Source organism: Cydia strobilella, chromosome 4 (assembly GCF_947568885.1).
Source record: "Cydia strobilella chromosome 4, ilCydStro3.1, whole genome shotgun sequence".
In the NCBI taxonomy this organism is placed as follows: domain Eukaryota; kingdom Metazoa; phylum Arthropoda; class Insecta; order Lepidoptera; family Tortricidae; genus Cydia; species Cydia strobilella.
Window position 1 is genome coordinate 15,088,362 of NC_086044.1, and position 18,631 is coordinate 15,106,992.

Below are 18,631 nucleotides of genomic sequence, written 5' to 3' on the forward strand. Positions count from 1 at the left end.
ACTGTATCCATCTATTACGGAGTTATATCGTGGTTATATCTATCTTTGCACATATCTAAACTTTCTCACAAATAAATAATATTCTTTTCTAAAATGCCTACGTTTATTAATTCTGAATATGACTGTAGCAGCCAAAATACTCCGACCCTCCGAAAATCTAGTATATTGTGCTTGGTACCACAGGTTATGCGTGAGATGTAATATTTGTTATTTTACCTATAGCATATTTGTCTGGTCTACCTACGATCTTAAAGAATAAGCCTCTGAATATCACTCAAACCACCGTCGGTGCATCACTATACGCCTCTATTATTGTGAATAACATTATTCTAACAATGAGCACTATAATGAAAAAATATCTCTTTTTAATTTGCGAATAATCACATATTGTTAAATATGTCTAGGTGGGCTAAAAATATCTATGTAATACAAAGCGGACATGTATGTGAATATACAATTCCATTAATAGTTTACACATATATTTGCATAGAGGGTAAAATGCGACGGAGTTACAAATATCAATGACAAACGTTTTATACAACTATCGTTAGTCATAGGTGAAGGGAACGTTCCAGAACCAATGTATAATTATACTTCATAAGAAATTACAGTTTATAATTAACAATATTATCTATAAAAGGGTGACTAAATATGTAACACCAAACAATGGAGACTGGGTTAAGTAACAATCAAAACTTAATATCTACTTTTTTAAAAGAATTTTTCCGATGCTCGTTGAAATAAGCCGTCATTGTGCATACGTGCTAATGCAACAATTGTTATGCATTACGAATTTAAAGCCACCAAAATTATAAGTAAATGACAGTCTCGCTCATACTTGTATTTTCAGAAATATACGTACTGTTTGAATCAGAAAAAAGTTATAAAGTAAATAATAGGTACAATGTAAATGATATATTTGGCTAGTCCTATGTACTATTGGATTCTAAACCGCCACCTCGATATTTATTTTTTGCAGCATTTTACTATTTATATGAATGTAACCATTAATACTATCTCACAAATGACCATATAGCAACCGTATTGATAATATAATGTAACAATATAGTCAATAATATGTCATCTGGCGAGTTTCCACTGGTATACAAAAGGCGGTACACAAAACATTAATTACACTCTCGTCATTGCTTAGATTGGCCTACATTTGCAAGAAGATATATCTACATTCATTTGTTAAAATGATTTGATATTTAAGTTCTTTCATTTGGTAACGAGATATTACCATCGCGCGTTTGACATTGATCATCCTTGGTGGTTCAACCACCGCTATCTTTTCTTACATCGATTCAAAAAACATGAATCACCCCTGGAGTATCATGCGTATCCAAATTCCGGATTCTACGCATGGTGGCAACCATTATAATAATAATAAAATCTCTATTAGTAACCTGCCAGTCTCAAGTGGAAACACCAGATAGCTGAATGAACCGCTAGTGTATATTATATACCTATGTGTGATGCAGTAGGTAGGTAACGTACGATTAGTTGTAGCGTCTACTTGTGCACGAGCGAGGCCAGCCGCCGCACGCCGGACTTGCCCGAGCCCTTTGTCTTCTTCGTCTGTGCCTTCACACCCCTGAAAAGAACAAAATGGTAGTTTGTGATAGGGATATGATATCGAACCGAATTTTGACAGACACGGTTCACGTTCTTATAGTAACAAACGTAAATACGCAGATTTAGAAATCAGTAAATACAATTCAAACTCTGGCAATAGTTGATAGTATATCCGCACATCAGATATATCAATGCGGCAAAGGTGTTCTCAAATATCTGAATTAAACCTCTATTCTATTTTTAAGAAGTTAAAATGCATGTGCAGATATTTTTTACCACCATGGCCGTGCCGATATATCTGATGGCGACTGTAGTTCAATAATAACTCGGAGCCAAATCTCAAAATAAAGTTTGCGGAGTACACCGAGCCCTTGAGCTGCGCCTGCCCGTATCATGAGCCGCAACGCAAACATGGACAGAACAGAACCTGCCGGACCGTAAAGACTGTATGCTAGTGAGGATGGACTACCTACTAGACTATTGGATAATAACCACAACGTCTGCTCATAAAAAACAGTAGTTTTTAAATTTAAAACTTGAATGTATATTCTGATTTAATACCTCAACATATGAGAAATCCAATAGGCCAGGTAAATATGAAGGTATAATTACCTCGCGAAGTAAGACTGCAAAAGACGTTTTGTGTTTTTGCTGCTGACAGACGACAAGACGATTAATATTATTATTCGGGATACTCACAGATAGCGCGTGAGGTCCTCGATGTCGACGAGCATGGAGTCCTGCCCCATGTGCAGCTCGTCGCGCGCCATCAGCAGCTGCACGAGAGACTCGTTCAGCGACTCGATCTGCGAGTGCAGCTCGTTCACTACCACCTGCAACGCGATTTATTACTTCAGAACAGTATAATCTTAAAATATTTTTATCGAATTTAAACTGTCTGACCCCTGAATTTTACGGTTTAACTCGCGTGATCTTAGTCACTTTCTTTAGTTTTACTTTCGTTTATCCTATAAAATCTTAATTCATTGACGAGTGACTAATGGCAACGGGATAAATTAAGAAAAAAGTTGTCTTGACTCTAAAATTAAATATGTATTGCAAAAGTATCCTAATGTGACTGCAGTATTCGAACTATGTTTTGAATGGACTAATCTTGTTTTACAAAGTTCTTTTTTTTATTACAAAAATAATATAGATCTCCAATGACCTTTATTGTAGTTTATAATAATTAATAAGTATAAGTACTGCTACGGTAATCAGGCAACTTAATTACTAAAATAACTCATTTTTAACAAAAATAAAATTATATTCGGCAACAAACAACGTCTGCTGATAAATAGTTACTTAACAAAACAGAAGTCTACGTGACACCGTTATAAAGTTAGGAAACACGCAACAAAAACACCTATTGTTTTGTTTTACGAGCCGCCGCCGCCGCACGCCAAGAACATAATCAAGGTCAATAACGTACAAAAGACTAGTCATATAACTGTAGCCGCGAGTACTATTATAGGTACTATGCGGGATGCGGGTAAACTAGCCACTTCCGGATTATTCGGTACCTAATTAATGGTCATGCAATCCCTCTTTGAACCAGGAACCATCAGGCGTTACGTAACAATGCTTTTTTTATTAAATAAAATACAAGGAATTTAAATATCCTAAGTTGGAAACCTCTTTCGTTTATGTTTTACGAGGAAATCGGGGAATCCTTAAAGAGTTTATTGGTACAAAAAAGCTAAAATAGGAGAATGCATGAGGTATGAGCAGAACAATGGAGGATGATGCCAAAATTGTATACGGACAGGGCTAAGTCAGAAAAACGGCGTAACATAAAATTAGTAGTAAAAGTTTATTAGGACAAATTTGAGCCCATTTTACATATTTTAAACTTACGCAAATGTTTATTAAAGTTTTGGTGAGGCTGTTTATTCAATAACAATATGAATAAATAAACAATAAACTAAACATGTACCTACACACGTAGATATTACGACTATTACGAGTTAGAAATCTCTTGTTTTGTTTATTATTACCCCATTCACGATTAAAACAATAAAACAGGTTTTTAGCTACTTTATGGTATAGTGGTACTTGCATTTGTAGAAATTAAATAAAATGGAACTAAAGGCGAAGCATAGTGGCAGCACCAGTTGACTTGTTTGTAGTTTTTTTGTTCTTATTTACTGCCAATTTGGTTTGACCAACTACATGTAACTTTTTTGTAAATTAGATTTTTATTTTAAAAATCTTCGAAAATTGCGTTACATCCTTACGGACCTTATAATTTGAACACCCCCTAATTAAAATTATGCACTACATCTGTACTATGTGGAAAGTCTAAATACGACTACGACTAACAACGGAATGATATAACAGAAGCTTGTACTATGAATAACATATACTAATCTATGGTACTATGTATATATGGGTAAATGAAATAACATCTAATCTGAAAAGTACAGCCTGTACAGCCAACATAAACAATCGAATCATTTTTGTTTTCCTATGAATAAATATAAATAGGTACTACATAAATCCACTAACACCCAGTGAGGCAAAATCCGGTAAGGAAGTTCCAGAGAAACGGACTAGCTATATTTTACCCAGTTTGCGTGCGTATATTATAGTTAGTTTTTTAGCATTAGGAAAAAGGTAAACAATCTTGACGTGCCTTTTTATTGAAAAATATTGGAAAACGCTTTTAAAAAATTAGTTTATTACTTATGAAAGCAAACCAATGTAAAGCCTGACCAGTAACATATGATCATTGTCAAGAGGGCGCTGTTATTTTCATGTATAGGGTGAAAATTTAGTATAGTATGAAAAAATTAGTTCCAGTGAAATTCCGCAACATGGCGCGTGATCATTCCTGGTCAGGCTTTAAAAGATCGTATTGTAACATATTTGCTGTGACTTATTTTTCAAAAGTGATTTTTAATAAAAAGACGTCAAAATCGCTTACCTTCTTTCTAATGCTAACAAAACATTTTAGAATATAAGTCAATATATGTATTATGGTTCCTAACTGTACAGTTAGTTGTTAATAATTTACTATATATGGATGTGTCAATGTGTAAATACTATCAGATTGTCAGGGTATAATCAAACAATTACGACCGTGACGCTGCCTGCACCCTGCACACTTTCTGCACCGCATTACACACTTGGCAGAACCCGCTGTACATCTAGACGAGGAAATCTAGGCGCAGATATAAAGATGCCTTAACACATTTCCTGTTATAATCAGTAATTTTTGATATTCTACGCTGCTGAACGACAATTTTGTATAGATAGTACATATATCAAATGTAAATCAGTTTTCGAACAGTTTTAATGTTTTTGATGACATATATTTACAGTATTTTATTATACCTACAGCCTAGGGTCTCAACGTCGTAGGGTACAACGTCGAAGAAAATCAACCACATGCGATAGCTGTGAGCGATAACTGAGGCAGCGTGGTACTTGTTGACTAGACTGCCGGCGTCTAGTCAGCGCCATACTGGCGTCACGATGCCGTAGCTCCAACTTTGTGCCAAGCAGCCATAGCGTTAACTAGCACCAGCACTCGTGAGACCAGGGGGTCACAGCTAAAAACCCGAAGTATCCTGTTTTCTTGTCATTGGTGCCATGGTTACGTTCTCTGTCTTTAAACCATCTATTGAGCATGTTAGAAGAACATGGTTCAGTTTAACAACAGTTTCTCTAACAAGCTGTTACCTGGCTAATGGGATAGAATAACAAAAAAAAAAAAGTAGATCGACGCACCTGCAGCTGCGCGACGTTCATGTCGGTGAGCAGCTGGCGCGACACGCGGCGGCGGTCGGGCGCAAGCGGCGCGTTGGCCTTGCGCATGGAGTTGCGCAGCATCTCCGTCACCGGCGACGCGCCACGGCTGCGACGCTCGCGCTGAAAATGCACACGCTCATGAGAAAATATGACAGATCAGCGAGATCAGATATGGTTACGGTTTCATGAATTTATGAATTTATTTTTACTACCAAGGCCAAAAATGTTAGTTGACAGGACATAGATAACAATAATGAAGCAAATGCGATTTTACATTAATGTAACTATCATTGGGGACCGGAAATTTAGTAGTAGATTAAAGATAGAATATGGGGTTGTTACACTTGTTACATACAGTCACTCATCCAGATATATCAGAGCGGCTAAGGTGCTGAAAAATATCTAAACATGCACTTTAGCATCTCAATAATAATAGGTTTTGTTCAAATATTTGTAAACCACTTGGTCTCACCAATATTGATCCGATGGTGATTGTACTTAAGTTGTTTGACATTTTAGAGTTTAGTTGGCAGTATGTTATCTAATTATGTTATCACACTATGTGGTGTCATACACCTACCTCCATCTGAACTCGGGCCAACTCTTTAGCCTGAGCGAGCGCAATCCTTGCCTCGGTTTGAAGCGTCGCCTGAAGTGCATAGAAATCAGACTCTTTTAGCTCTATGTGTCCGAGGGATTGTGAAGATCGAGACTTGGATGTCTTCAGTGAAAGAGTTGTGGGACGTAACTTAGCACCTGAAAGGAGAGGATTTTACATTATGCCGTATTAAAAAAATATATATAATTTCCTCATGCATGCATTCTGCTAAGTCAACAAAGTAACTCTACTATTCAAGAGCATGCAGCTTAGTAGTAAGGTCCTACTCCTTGTCAGAATTATTCTCCCTGATGTCTGATTAAAATACTATTGTCAGCGGCCACATAGCGGTGCATAGTTATACAGAAAATCACAGATTACCAATATTAAAACTGCCATGAAACATTGAAAGAAACAATCACAGACAAACAATGTTAGTGTTGGTTCTACCCATTGTAACGTAAAAAATCAATTTAACACTTAGCTAAAACAATACATCATGTACTTACCAGATGGGACAATGCCAATTTTGTCATGTTTTGTAATGCTGACAGACAGTGGCCTTGTCTGGTATGGATGGTTATTGAGACTGTAATTTGACTTGCTGAAAATGCTTGATCGGGACAGGCTTTTGGTGTTATAGTTGATATGCCTGTCCAGCTCTGACGTTGATTCATTGTCAGATGCAGTTTCATTCATGAAACATATTTGGAGATTGTTTCCTGCATAGCCACACCACAACAACACATTTTAATGATACAACACAAAATAGCCCATTATTTAGATTGTTAGGAAACAGTAATTATGAGATATGTTAAACCCATGATAGGAATGAACTAAATGACTAGACATTGTGCCTAAAAATGAAACATTCTCTAGCTGCCCAGATACCTGCTTTTTTTTTAATATTTTCTCAAACAAATCTATTATTGCATTAGCTGATAAGTTTTACTTTGTGAGCGGCTCGGGGGTATAATAGTCTACCACTCTGCATGTTTTGATGTTTAGCATCAAGAGCCAAAATGATAAGATTAACACTTTCAGTGCCAAACCCTGCATTTACCAATACAAAATGAACACACCGAGTGTTTGGCAGTGAGTGTCAACCAAAAATTTGTTGTATTTATCCTACGCTGCAGGTAGAGCAATACAATGAGGAAATAGAAAATGAACTGTTTAGATGCCCCCAAAATAGCAGGTAGGTCAGGCACAAAGGTTATAGGGCAAGAGACTGCCTACTGCTACCATTTTTTATTATCCCTCACTCAGGCCCACTTGCACTTAGAGTTACCATGGTTACCAGTACAATTTGACACTGGGTTAACGGTTTAACTGCTTAACCCCGGGTTAGTGGGATGGTGGGTGTAAGTGGGCCTCAGTAATAATAAAAATACCACAATAATACATAAATCATGAATAGTCTGAAACTGGCACATAGCATAAAAACTCAAGAAACTATATTGGAATAGAGCATTCCGTGGATTGCAATCTCAATTACTAGTATTTTTAGTATGGCTAATTATAGACTTGGTGTTTATTACCTATACATATTTTATAAAATACCACTCAAAAAACATAAGATTTTTTATTTTATTTGTTATGAACTAATGTCAAACTCATGTTTCATTCTTGCCAAATTATTACTTGATCTATAATTGAAATATTATAATTATCTCTTGAAAATTTCTCGGTGGCTTCTATCAATTGTGGTATAAAACTTCTTGCTAATTTTACTAACACAATGCTACGATTACAAGCAGCACCCAAGACATTCTAGAGACATTCATAATACTATTGTAATTTGAATAAAGTAAATGCAAATTAGCAATGTAATATGAAATAACTTTTACTCTTAATGTTTTGATGCAGCAGCAAGATGAGATGGAAGACCCTAGATGAGATGTTTCATAATCTACATTTAATAACCCACTGATAACCCTCTACCAAAGCGCAATCAAAATAACACAATTTATGTGTACAAACTCACCATTCTGCAGTCTTGAGTGTAGGCTAGGTTTCTTTCCTGGCCTATCAGTGTGTCCCATACTATAATATTCCTCACTGTCAGCCCCCATGGCCAAACGTTTTCTGATCTCTTCCCTATCATTGCGTTTCTAAAAATTAAATTTAAAAAAATTACATCAGAAGGCCATGAGCAAACCAGAATATAACAAAAACAAAATTCATAAAAATACTACATTTAAATTGCCTAAAGTTTCTTCTGATATGGTAACTATTCTTGTAAATTTGTCTAAAATATCATTGTCCGTGAGAATCGGCCACTCGAACTCTGTTTCAGCACATTCAGCGGTATCGATGGTGCCAATGGCTCTAGGACTTAAAGCTGTATTATCACAATTATATTCATTGGTGGGTTGAACATTTTTTTTTACGAATTTCGTCTTAAGCAAATGCAGGCTTCGCTTCAATCCTGATATTTCTAAATGATCTCCATTGCCAGGTGTTTCCAATGACGTTCTGCTAAATCTTCTTCTAATGTTAGTAAATAGACCCTCAAACATCTTATATTAAAGAACAGTCTTCTGTTTTTTGGCAAAAATATGGCACAGCCTATGAGTACAAACAAACTACGTTATATTAAACTACAATAAAATAGCAAAAAATAACATTATCCTCATAGCTGTCACTTCGTTGTCGTTTGTCGTTTGACATTTAGGGCTGTGATATAGGGCAAGGACAAGAGACGTTCCATTTTTCATCGATTCCCAGTATCCTTCATCCTTAATATCGATAAAAAATGTAAAATGACTTACAAGGCAACAAACATTATCCACTGATTCATGATTATCATATGTAATAGTGTATAAATCTAAAAGAAACCTTGTATCTTTTTTATAATGTCTTTGTTCGGAATTAAAATATGGCATTGATGCCATCACTCCAATTTATGCTAGAGCTGTTTGCAGAATAAAATTAGCCGTAGTTAACTCAAACACTGCCCGCACACCTTGATTTGTGTTGGTGGCTTAGTAGAGACTGGCCGCCTATAGGTATGTCTGCGTAGTTGAATCACCGGTAGAAAGTTGAACTTACTAGGTACTTATTGATAATTATTAAATTGTTACACATGGTTGCTGCAGACGTGGTTCAGACGTATACTTTTTACCGTTACCTTAGTACGCGGCGCGCTAATTTAAATATACGTAATACCTAACCTTCCAATCGGTATACAAAGACTGACAATATTTTTTACTAGCTTTTGCCCGCGACTTTGTCTGCGTGGAGTTAGTAATTTGTGTAGCTTATTTTTTATCCAATCTGCTTTTTATCGATTCCCCATACAAACTTCCACCCTCTTCCCCTTTCACCACCTTAAAGGATGACTTCTGGGATAAAAACTACCCTATGTCCTTCCCCGGGACTCAAACTATCTCTATATATACCAAGTTTCAACTAAATCGGCTCAGCGGTTTAAGGGTGAGGAGGTAACAGACAGACACACTTTCGCATTTATAATATTAGTATGGATAGGTATTATTATTATTATTTAGCTTTATCCCACATTAGTGGTCCCCAAGGGTATAAGCCTCCTCCATCTGTCTCCACCTCTCTTTGTCGGTGGCAACATCCATCCATTTTTTTCCCGCAGCCTGTACAATGTCATCTGCCCATCTTTTTCTTTGCCTTCCCGCTCTTCTCTTTCCAGCTGGGCCTGGCCATTTTGTTACAAGATTTGTCCACCTTTGATCCTGATATCTTGCTACATGACCTGCCCACCTCCACTTTTGTTTCAGACTAAACTGCAGGGCATCTGTTATCTTTGTTCTCTTGCGGATGTCTATATTTCTTGTTTTTTGTATTCTTCTTAAATTTAAAATACTTCTTTCCATTGCATGCTGGCAAGATAGAATTTTGTTCTTCGCTCTTTCCGTGTAAACCCATGTTTGGCATGCATATGTCAAACTTGGAAGAATGCAGGAGTCCATTATGATCTTTTTCATGTTAAGATTGTAATTGCCTTTGAGAATTTCTTTTTGTGCCCAGTATTTCTTCCAGGTTGTGTTTATTTTTCTATCAATTTCATTTTCATTACTGGTTGTTGCGAAAGATACTAATTTTCCCAGATATACATAGTCTTCCACATAATCTATGGGTTTTTCCTCTATTTTGATAGTCTTCTTGTTGTAGTTTGACATGATTTTAGTTTTAGATGCATTCATGTGCAGGCCGATTTTTTTGCTTTCAAAGTCCAGTTCTTGTAGCATTTTTTCCATGTCTTTTGCTGATTCACTAAAGATGGCTATGTCATCAGCAAATCTTAAATGCGTTAGTTTTTTGTTTGATATCCATATTCCTTTTCGATTCCAGTCCATTTTCTTGAAAATATCCTCTAGAACCGCTATAAATAGTTTTGGAGAGAGTGGGTCGCCTTGTCTCACTCCTCTCCCAATTGTGAATGGTTCGCCTTGCCTTTCTAGTTTAACTCTGCTTGTGCTTTTTGAATAAATATTCTTTATTATGTCTATATATGTGTTGTTGATATTATTGTTTTTTAGGGCAAGCAATATAGATGACTGTGTTATACTATCGAAAGCTTTCGAGTAGTCCACAAAAGCTATATATAGTGGCCTATTAAATTCTTTATATTTTTCAATAACCTGTTCCATGGTGTGGATGTGGTCGGTTGTAGAATAGTGTGATCTGAATCCTGCCTGTTCAACCGGTTGACTTCTGTCGATGTTTGGAGTTATTCTACTCAGAATTATTGATGAGAAGAGTTTATATATTGTTGATAGTAGGCTTATAGGTCTGTAGTTGCTGATGTCAAGCGGGTTCCCTTTCTTGTAGAGTAGTGTTATGTTGGATTCACACCACTGGTTTGGTACTTCCTTGTTTTTCAAAACTAGGTTGAACAGTTTTACTAGATATGTTATTAAAATTGGAGCACCTATTTTTAGGGCTTCATTCGAGATGCTGTCTGCTCCTGGGCTTTTCTCAGGTTTTAATTTTTTTATATGTTTTAGGATCTCATTTATAGTTATTTGCTCTGGGATTGTTTCTGAAGTATTTTCTTTATTACAGTTATAGTTAATTTCTTCCTCCTGTAATGGTTTTTTGTAGAGTCCAGCATAGAAAGTTGTGGCATGTTTCACTATATCATCTCTATCCCTAGTTTCTCCCTTTTCATCATTCAAAGATTGTATCCAATTTTTGCAAGTAGCAAGTTCTTTAAAAGCTCTCTTTGAGCTTCTGAACTTTGACATGTTCCTTTCTATTACTGATTGTCTATGGCTATCATAGTCTTTTCTGATTGCCTTATTTGTTTGTTTGAATATCACCTTTAATTCTTCTTTAATTTCTCTGGTTCTTGGCTTCATGGTCAATAGTTCATGTCGTCTAGAAATTAGACTAAGTGTTTGATTGGCAAGAACTCTGTGTTGGGTAGTGCTTGGTTTTTTAGTAGATTGTAGACTTTTTGCTATTATAATTTCCAATTTATTACTTAGGGATTGGACATCTTCGGACTCGATCAGTGAATTTTCTGATGTTGTTACATATTTTTCTAGATTTTTAATATAGTTACTTCGTTCTATAACACTCTTCAGCTTGTTGGGTACTGTATTAAACACTCTTCGACTGACTTTAGGTTTTTCTGTATTAAGAGTACATCTTACTAGTCTATGATCCGAGGGAAAGCTTACATTGTTCAACACCTCTATGTTTTTTATAGTATTTGGTTTAGGGCTGAGAATAAAGTCGATTTCGTTTTTTGTGTTGTTATCAGGTGAGACCCATGTCCATCTTCGAGATGCTTTCTTTTTAAAGTATGTATTCATTATAGATAGGTTGTTCTCATATGCATACTGTATTAGGCGTTCGCCCCTGGTATTTCTTTCCCCATATCCATGTTTTCCCATTATGGTGTTTTCTTCTGGTTTGGGATGTCCAATTTTAGCATTGAAGTCCCCGATGATTATTATGTTTTTATTAGCTGAGCTTTGTGCTTCCGATAAGTCCTTGTAAAATTTTGTGATGTCTTCTTCACTTGAGCTCTCAGTAGGGGAGTAAACTTGTATTATTGACAGGGGTCCATCTTCAAATTTCATTCGTAGTAATGCGACTCTTTCTGATATTCCCTTAAAGCTTAAAATATTGTTCTTTAATGATTTTTGAATGATGAAACCCACTCCATAGAGGCCCTTAGTTTCACCCTTATAGCACAGTATATATTCTGTATGTTCTTCAATAGCACATCCCAGTTTTCTCGTTTCTGCGAGTCCTATGATGTCCCATTTGATTTTTTCTAATGCTTGGTTTAGGTCTAACATTCTTTGTTTTGTTGATAATGACCTTACATTATAAGTGCACACTTTAAGATAGTTATCCTTTTTTGATATTGTTTTCTCTTGTGATTTGATGCGGTTAATGTTGATGGTGTTCTTTTGGTGTTTAGAATTAATTTTTGTTGATTTTTTGTTGGATGGAGGGTAATAGTCGTCTTGCCCCACGGTGACAAGCCGGGTTGGGGTGCTTAGGTTTTTTGATCTTAATTTGGGTGTTAATGCAGTATTTGTTGTTGGGTCGTTCCGGTGGTATTGGTTCTTTGGTTGCTATAGGATTTTGTCGTCTTCCAAGTCATTGTTAGATCTCCATTGTGAAAATGCATTTGTTTTTATTACTTTATTAGGGTTTCTTGTAGAGCCTTTGTCTGTGCTTGGCACAGTGGAGGGTGAGTTAGTTGGAGATCTCCTCCGTTTTTCATTTGGATTTGGATTGTCCCGTACAATTAGTTTGTCATAGCGCACATATGCAATTTTTCCTTTGCTTATTTCTTCTTTTGCTTTGATTTTAAGCTCCCTCCTTTTTTCCAGCACGTCCTTAGGGTAATCATCAGTAGCGTAAGTTTTGGCTGGGAGCTTTTTATTGTTTTTAAGCACCATCAGTTTACGCCATTCCAATGTTACGCTAACTAGGATGGGTCGGCTTCTTTCTTCGGATTTTCTTCCTAGTCTTTGGACACTACTAATTTCCCATTTGTCCCAGTTATCAGTTTTGGCACTTTCACTTTGTTGGTTTAGAATGTTTAGCACTAGTTCCACGAGTTCGGAGGGGTCTTTCTCCTTCTCCATAATACCATGTAGTAAGAAATTATGCTTCTTTGTTAATTTTTCTAATTTGTTTACTCTGTTTCTAAGTGTGTTAATTTCTAGGTTAAAATTTGCGTTCTCTTCAAGAATAGGTTTTAGTTTTTCATCGACACGTTGTAGAGCAATTGCCGTTATATTTTCTGTCAATTCAGCTGTTTGTAATTTTAGTTTCTCATCGAGTTTTGTCAACAAAAGTGACATCTCAGGTGACAGCTCGGCAGCCATTTTGTGGTGAGACGTGAGACACGTAATTTTTGACAGATTTCTGAACGTGCCTTCGACGTTTAGGTTGGCAGTATTGTAGCGGATATGCGGAATGGATGTTTCGGTGACAGATAACCTCAAACCTTTTTGTATTTTTTTGCCGACTGATTTCACTAAAGATATCGCGTTCTGTGTTGTTATTTATTGTTTATCTAGTTCACACACGATTAATTAACGTTCTTATCAACACTTTCGGACTGATTTTTCTTGTTTATGCACTGATTTCTCACTATTTCACGGGAGCGTTTGACAAGCGTCTTACTTCTTTAACACCGGAACCGGAATAGGTATAGGATTGTACAATCGGGGACATTGGCGGTGAATCACTTCAGATTTTTTTTACCTCGATCCTTAAGGGCCCTCCACACTCGTGCGCGAATCACGGCGCGAAGCCGCGAACGCGAGTGTGGAGTCTGGTTCGCTAATCAGCGAAATCGGGTCCACACTCGCGTTCGCGACTTCGCGCCGCGTAGTCTGGAGCGAGCTTTACGAGCGAGCTAAACTCCTCCTCGCATAGAGATAACCAATTATGATGCATTTAGGATTCTTCACTTAATAATGAAAAGCGCGCTCCAGACGCGGCGCAAAGCCGCGAACGCGAATGTGGAGTCGATTTCGCTGATTACCGAACTAGACTCCACACTCGCGTTCGCGGCTTCGCGCCGTGATTCGCGCATGAGTGTGGAGGGACCATAAAGTGTAAAAACAGGTAATGAGACAAACAATAGGTAGTAAGGACAGTTCATTAGTTGTAGTTGTTTAGGCTAAGCTTCGCCTCACTGTAAAGATAACCAATTAGGCTGCATTTTGGATTCCTTATCTTAGTTTGCAAATGCCGACCGTCACAGACAATGGACGACAATAAAATTTCCCTTAGCTAACGTTTTTTTTTCAACACGCACATTTTTAAGTGCCATGCTATTGGTCATGCTATTGGTCATCACTTTTATGATATCGCCTGACCATGTAGTTGAAATCTAAGACGTTTAAACGATTTTTGCCCTTAAGGTGGTTCATCGGGAGTGTCCGCGATTGTAAGTACATCATCAAAAAACTCGTACCCGTCTCTCTGCTTCTTTAGCTGCCTTCAAATGATTTTCAATCGCATCTAAATCTAACTTGGGCAGAGCAGTTTCTATGTTGTAGACGTCGAAACTTCCTGAAAAATAAAATTAAAATTATCAGACTTGATTTTAGTTATCTTACTTTAAGCTGCAGAAGTGCATACCCACTTTATGAATGCAATTTGCAGCTGGGTATATTAACAAACAAAGTTTGTGTATGTACAACATCGCAAGTGTACGGCCTCAGGGGCAGGCGGCGAGCTCGACGGGGCGTTCAACTTTGTGTCAAACTTCCAAGCGTTTTGATCTGGGCGCACTGAAGCAGCTCGCATATACCTAAAGCTAAAGCTTACATCTATAACTTGGAATCATGATCAAGGGCCAGGAGCACACGGGAGTACTTACTTAATTTTTTTTTTGTGTGACAGGAATTCCTAGAGCTTTAATATTGTAATACATTTTTTAGTTTTTATACTGTATAGATACTTTAGGTATTTTGTTTTAAACTGATTGTTATGGTCAAAGAGTAATAAGTAAGTACCTAAGTAGTTATATGATTAAGGTTAACCTCCATCTCAGTGTTTATGTAAATGCATCTGAGCATCTCCGTTAAATGTTCTAAGCTCGAAATAGTTTTCTACTTAATATTTTTTATAATAATAGAGAGGTATTTACAAAATGATAAAGAGTGATATAGACTCTGTAGTTTGCTTACCTTCTCAAAATAGAATTCCACCCAAAGGTGAGTGTACACTCTACACGTATTACGGAACCAATACCGAATATGGTTTGAACATCTACATTAATGGTGAATTACACGCTCTACAAATAATACATCAACTACATAGGTAGTTGAAGACGGGAACGGTTGTATTGTGTATGTTACGACGATCGTCTAATGAGGTATTTGGTGAGGTGAGAATGAGGTTTAAGCAGGAGTAGGTAACTACACAGGTACAGCTTAGGTAGGTAAACAAACACTAATGAAACTTGAAATCGCGAAGCGTCTGGTTGACGTAACCGGTGACCGAAGAGCTGGCGGCGTCCTCGCACAACGTATCAACATTGCGATACAACGAGGAAATGCCGCCAGCATCCTTGGTACAATGCCTCAAGGGCCTATTTTAAATTTAAACTACTTACATAGTTATTAATTTAGTTTAGTAGTACCACTGCATATATCTTTTATGTAAATAAATTCTATTATACACTAATGAAACTTACCTAAATCACATTTGTCTACATTTTCACCTATTCGGACGGATGAGTTGCTTTGAGCTGATCTAATACACTTCTTAGCCGGTGCCAATTCCTTTGGCTGTTCCTTTGGCGCCGATGGTTCACTGGATTGGGACATGATTAACACTTCAGTACAAAACACTCAGTTTGTATTTGTCAATCTTCAAGTACCACACCCAAGTATAAGTGAATTATGTTGAGGTAAAACGCCACAAATGATGTTCCTGCTCAATTTGAGTTAATTAACCGCGCGTCAGTGCACCGAGTCATACTTTTCTCTCGAATTTAAGAGAGTAACTGCTCTGTCGAATCTATTTTAAGCTTCAACGCCTGTTATTGCATGGCGGTAAATTAATGTTGTTTCTAATAAAACAGACCGCGGTGAATCGATCGGGCCAACATATTGGTTTTCTATAGGCGTGACCTGCCTTCTATAGGTACTCAATGATGATATGAAATGCAATAAGTATAATAAATATTATTTCAAGGTTTTAAAACATAATAGGTACTTACAAGGTATATCTCTAAAATAGTGGGAATCCGTTTAAGCCTTTAAGGGCATATTCGGTATCGTGTTCAGAACTTCTGATTAGGAAAAAGTAGGGAATCATTTTTTGACGCGAAAATTTTTTTTTTAATTGGGGCAGGTCGTCCTAGTCGGCCAACCCTCCATAAAAAGGCCAAAAAATTTTTTCTTGTACTTTTTCCTAATCAGAATACGATACCGAACATGCCCTTAAACGGATCCCCACCTTTTCTTTTTTGTTACACCTTGTATAGGTAAATTTCAGTAAATTCTCAAGCGCTCCACTCTCACTAATGAGCAGATATTTTTTAAACGCGACATCGACTCGACGGTAAGCAAACGTATTCCACCATCTAGAGAGCGGTTAACGTAGCCTACGCTTGTACCTTCAACCAGGGGTGTTAATGGGTGAGTATTTGTTTATTGAAGGCTGTACAATTGCATTCTAGGTAGGTAAGTATATACATCATTCCTAAAAACTCTCTTAATATACATTAAGAATATTTCACTAGCGTAGCGCTCTTTATGTGAGAAAATCCATACAATGTGAACCGTTTTAATTGCCTTTTACGGTAAAAGTTTTACCTTTAAATTAAACAACAGCAAATCGCAAAAACAGCTTACCTTAATACTTTGACCGGTTCTCTTGTGAGTACATGCGGATTGCTTCCACTTTTCATGTCTACGGTATATCGAGACGAATTCGCAACTTCATTGAAATTACCATCTGTAAGGATCACAGTCGGTTCATTTTTATTCCTTATCCATAATCTATCACGTTCTCGCATTTCATCTAACTTCGGAATGATTTTTCTTAACTCTGTGCTGAGTTGTTTTATTGTATTTTCGACGTTGTTGCTCATATTTTTTGTGTCATATTCGTTATCATATAGGGTGATTTCATCTTTTCCGTCTGATAAGAACGCATCGATTATCTTATTCGTGTTATTTTCTATCAATAAAAATGTAGGCCTACTGAGATTCATTTCTTTTATTGCATTTGTTTCATTTTGTTTAATGTCACTAATTTCATTATACACTTCTCTACTACTTGTTCCATTTGCTGCCTTATCCGGACTGTGCTCGATTTCATCAACATGAGTTTCAACGAGTTTCTTTATAACATGATTCACGACTTCACTTATGTTATTTATGGTATTTTCGATTGGCTTCGCTAAGGTATCTTTAATATCTTTTCTTAATTCTTCTAAATCATCTTGAATATTAATGTTATAATTTAACAATTGTTTTATTTCGTCTTCAATTTCTTTGTTAAAATCCCCTATTATGTCTTTAGTGTGAAAGTTATTTTCTATATCTGTATCAGTGCAAGCTATATCGAATTCACTACGGTAGATGTTATTATTATTTTCTGATATTGTTTTTAATAAATCAGGAATTTCCTTTTGTGCAAGACTATCTGACGTTGCTATTATTTTACTCTCAATAGGTGAACTTAGTATTTTAGAATGTTTTAAGTCTTCCTGGTTATTATTATTAATATTTTCACATAGAACGGTGGTTTCGTTCAAGTTAAGCTCCGGTTCGTATGTTGATTCGGTTATCTCTAAATCTATATCGTCGTCCGTCATATCATTTTCAGAGTGATAAAAATTTTCAATATTTGAAGAATAATCCTGGAAATGAGAAATATTTTTTTAAATAGATGCGATTATAATATTTTATACCCTATTCTACCTTCTTTACCTACATGTAATAGATCCGTCAAACTGTTTAAAAATGTAGAGTTCCCTTATGAAATATAGGTACCTTATTTGTAGAGAGCGGATTTGAAGTAGCGATCTCAATATTAATATGGATATGACTATTACCTTTTTATAAATTTTTTATTTATTATTATTATAATGTTTGTCCAATATTTACAAAAGCTTCCAAAAAGGTTTTTACTTTTTTGTTCCGATAAGTTGCATTATTTTTGTGTGTAGAAAAAATAATAAATTATACCAGTCATATCCATATTAATATTGAGATCGCTACTTCAATTCCGCTCTCTACTTATTTGTTTATCAATATAGGGTAGGTATGACAGATACCGTCTAGCGCCAGTTTCCGTACACTTGACGGAGTTGCCACAAAGAATTGCGTGTAATTTAATTATAAACCTACTAACCTTACCGCACTATTTTGAACTTATTGCAATCCTTAATGTCATCTACATAAAAATGATATTTCGCAAGTAGCGAATTAAAAATAATAGTACATTGTGAGACAAGTGTGCTAAGTTGGTCACTACACACGAGGCGATATTGTGCGCGCGAGCTGCAAGCGAGCGCGCAATAAGAAAGCCGATGTGTGTAATGACCAATGCACACGCGTTTCATACGACGTTTTACAACACACTTGCACCCAAAAAAATAAACATTCATATTAATAAAATTTTAATTGTTAAAACAGTTAGTATGCAGTCTTGCATTTGTCATACTGCCGGCCGCCCCTCGCCCCGGCCGCGGGCGGCGGGCGGGCCGGCCCGGCCGCGGCA

At 36.6% G+C, this 18,631-nt stretch overlaps 1 protein-coding gene across 3 annotated transcripts in view; it reads right to left on the bottom strand.

Annotated features, from left to right (window-relative positions):
* Window positions 1-462: 462 nt before the first annotated feature.
* The window catches only part of LOC134741048 (probable basic-leucine zipper transcription factor S), a 44,716-nt gene continuing 26,547 nt past the window's right edge, over window positions 463-18,631 (bottom strand). For 2 of the 3 annotated variants that reach the window (XM_063673801.1, XM_063673803.1), the window contains 9 exons: window positions 16,756-17,768; window positions 15,591-15,709; window positions 14,364-14,461; window positions 7,917-8,043; window positions 6,439-6,651; window positions 5,912-6,087; window positions 5,311-5,451; window positions 2,278-2,411; window positions 463-1,597 (listed from right to left, as the gene is read on the bottom strand). In XM_063673801.1, coding sequence (XP_063529871.1) covers window positions 1,516-1,597; window positions 2,278-2,411; window positions 5,311-5,451; window positions 5,912-6,087; window positions 6,439-6,651; window positions 7,917-8,043; window positions 14,364-14,461; window positions 15,591-15,709; window positions 16,756-17,768 — 2,103 coding nt within the window. In that variant the 3' untranslated portion in view covers window positions 463-1,515. The remainder of the gene's footprint in view (window positions 1,598-2,277; window positions 2,412-5,310; window positions 5,452-5,911; window positions 6,088-6,438; window positions 6,652-7,916; window positions 8,044-14,363; window positions 14,462-15,590; window positions 15,710-16,755; window positions 17,769-18,631) is intronic. The other variant, XM_063673802.1, reaches the window with a different exon arrangement.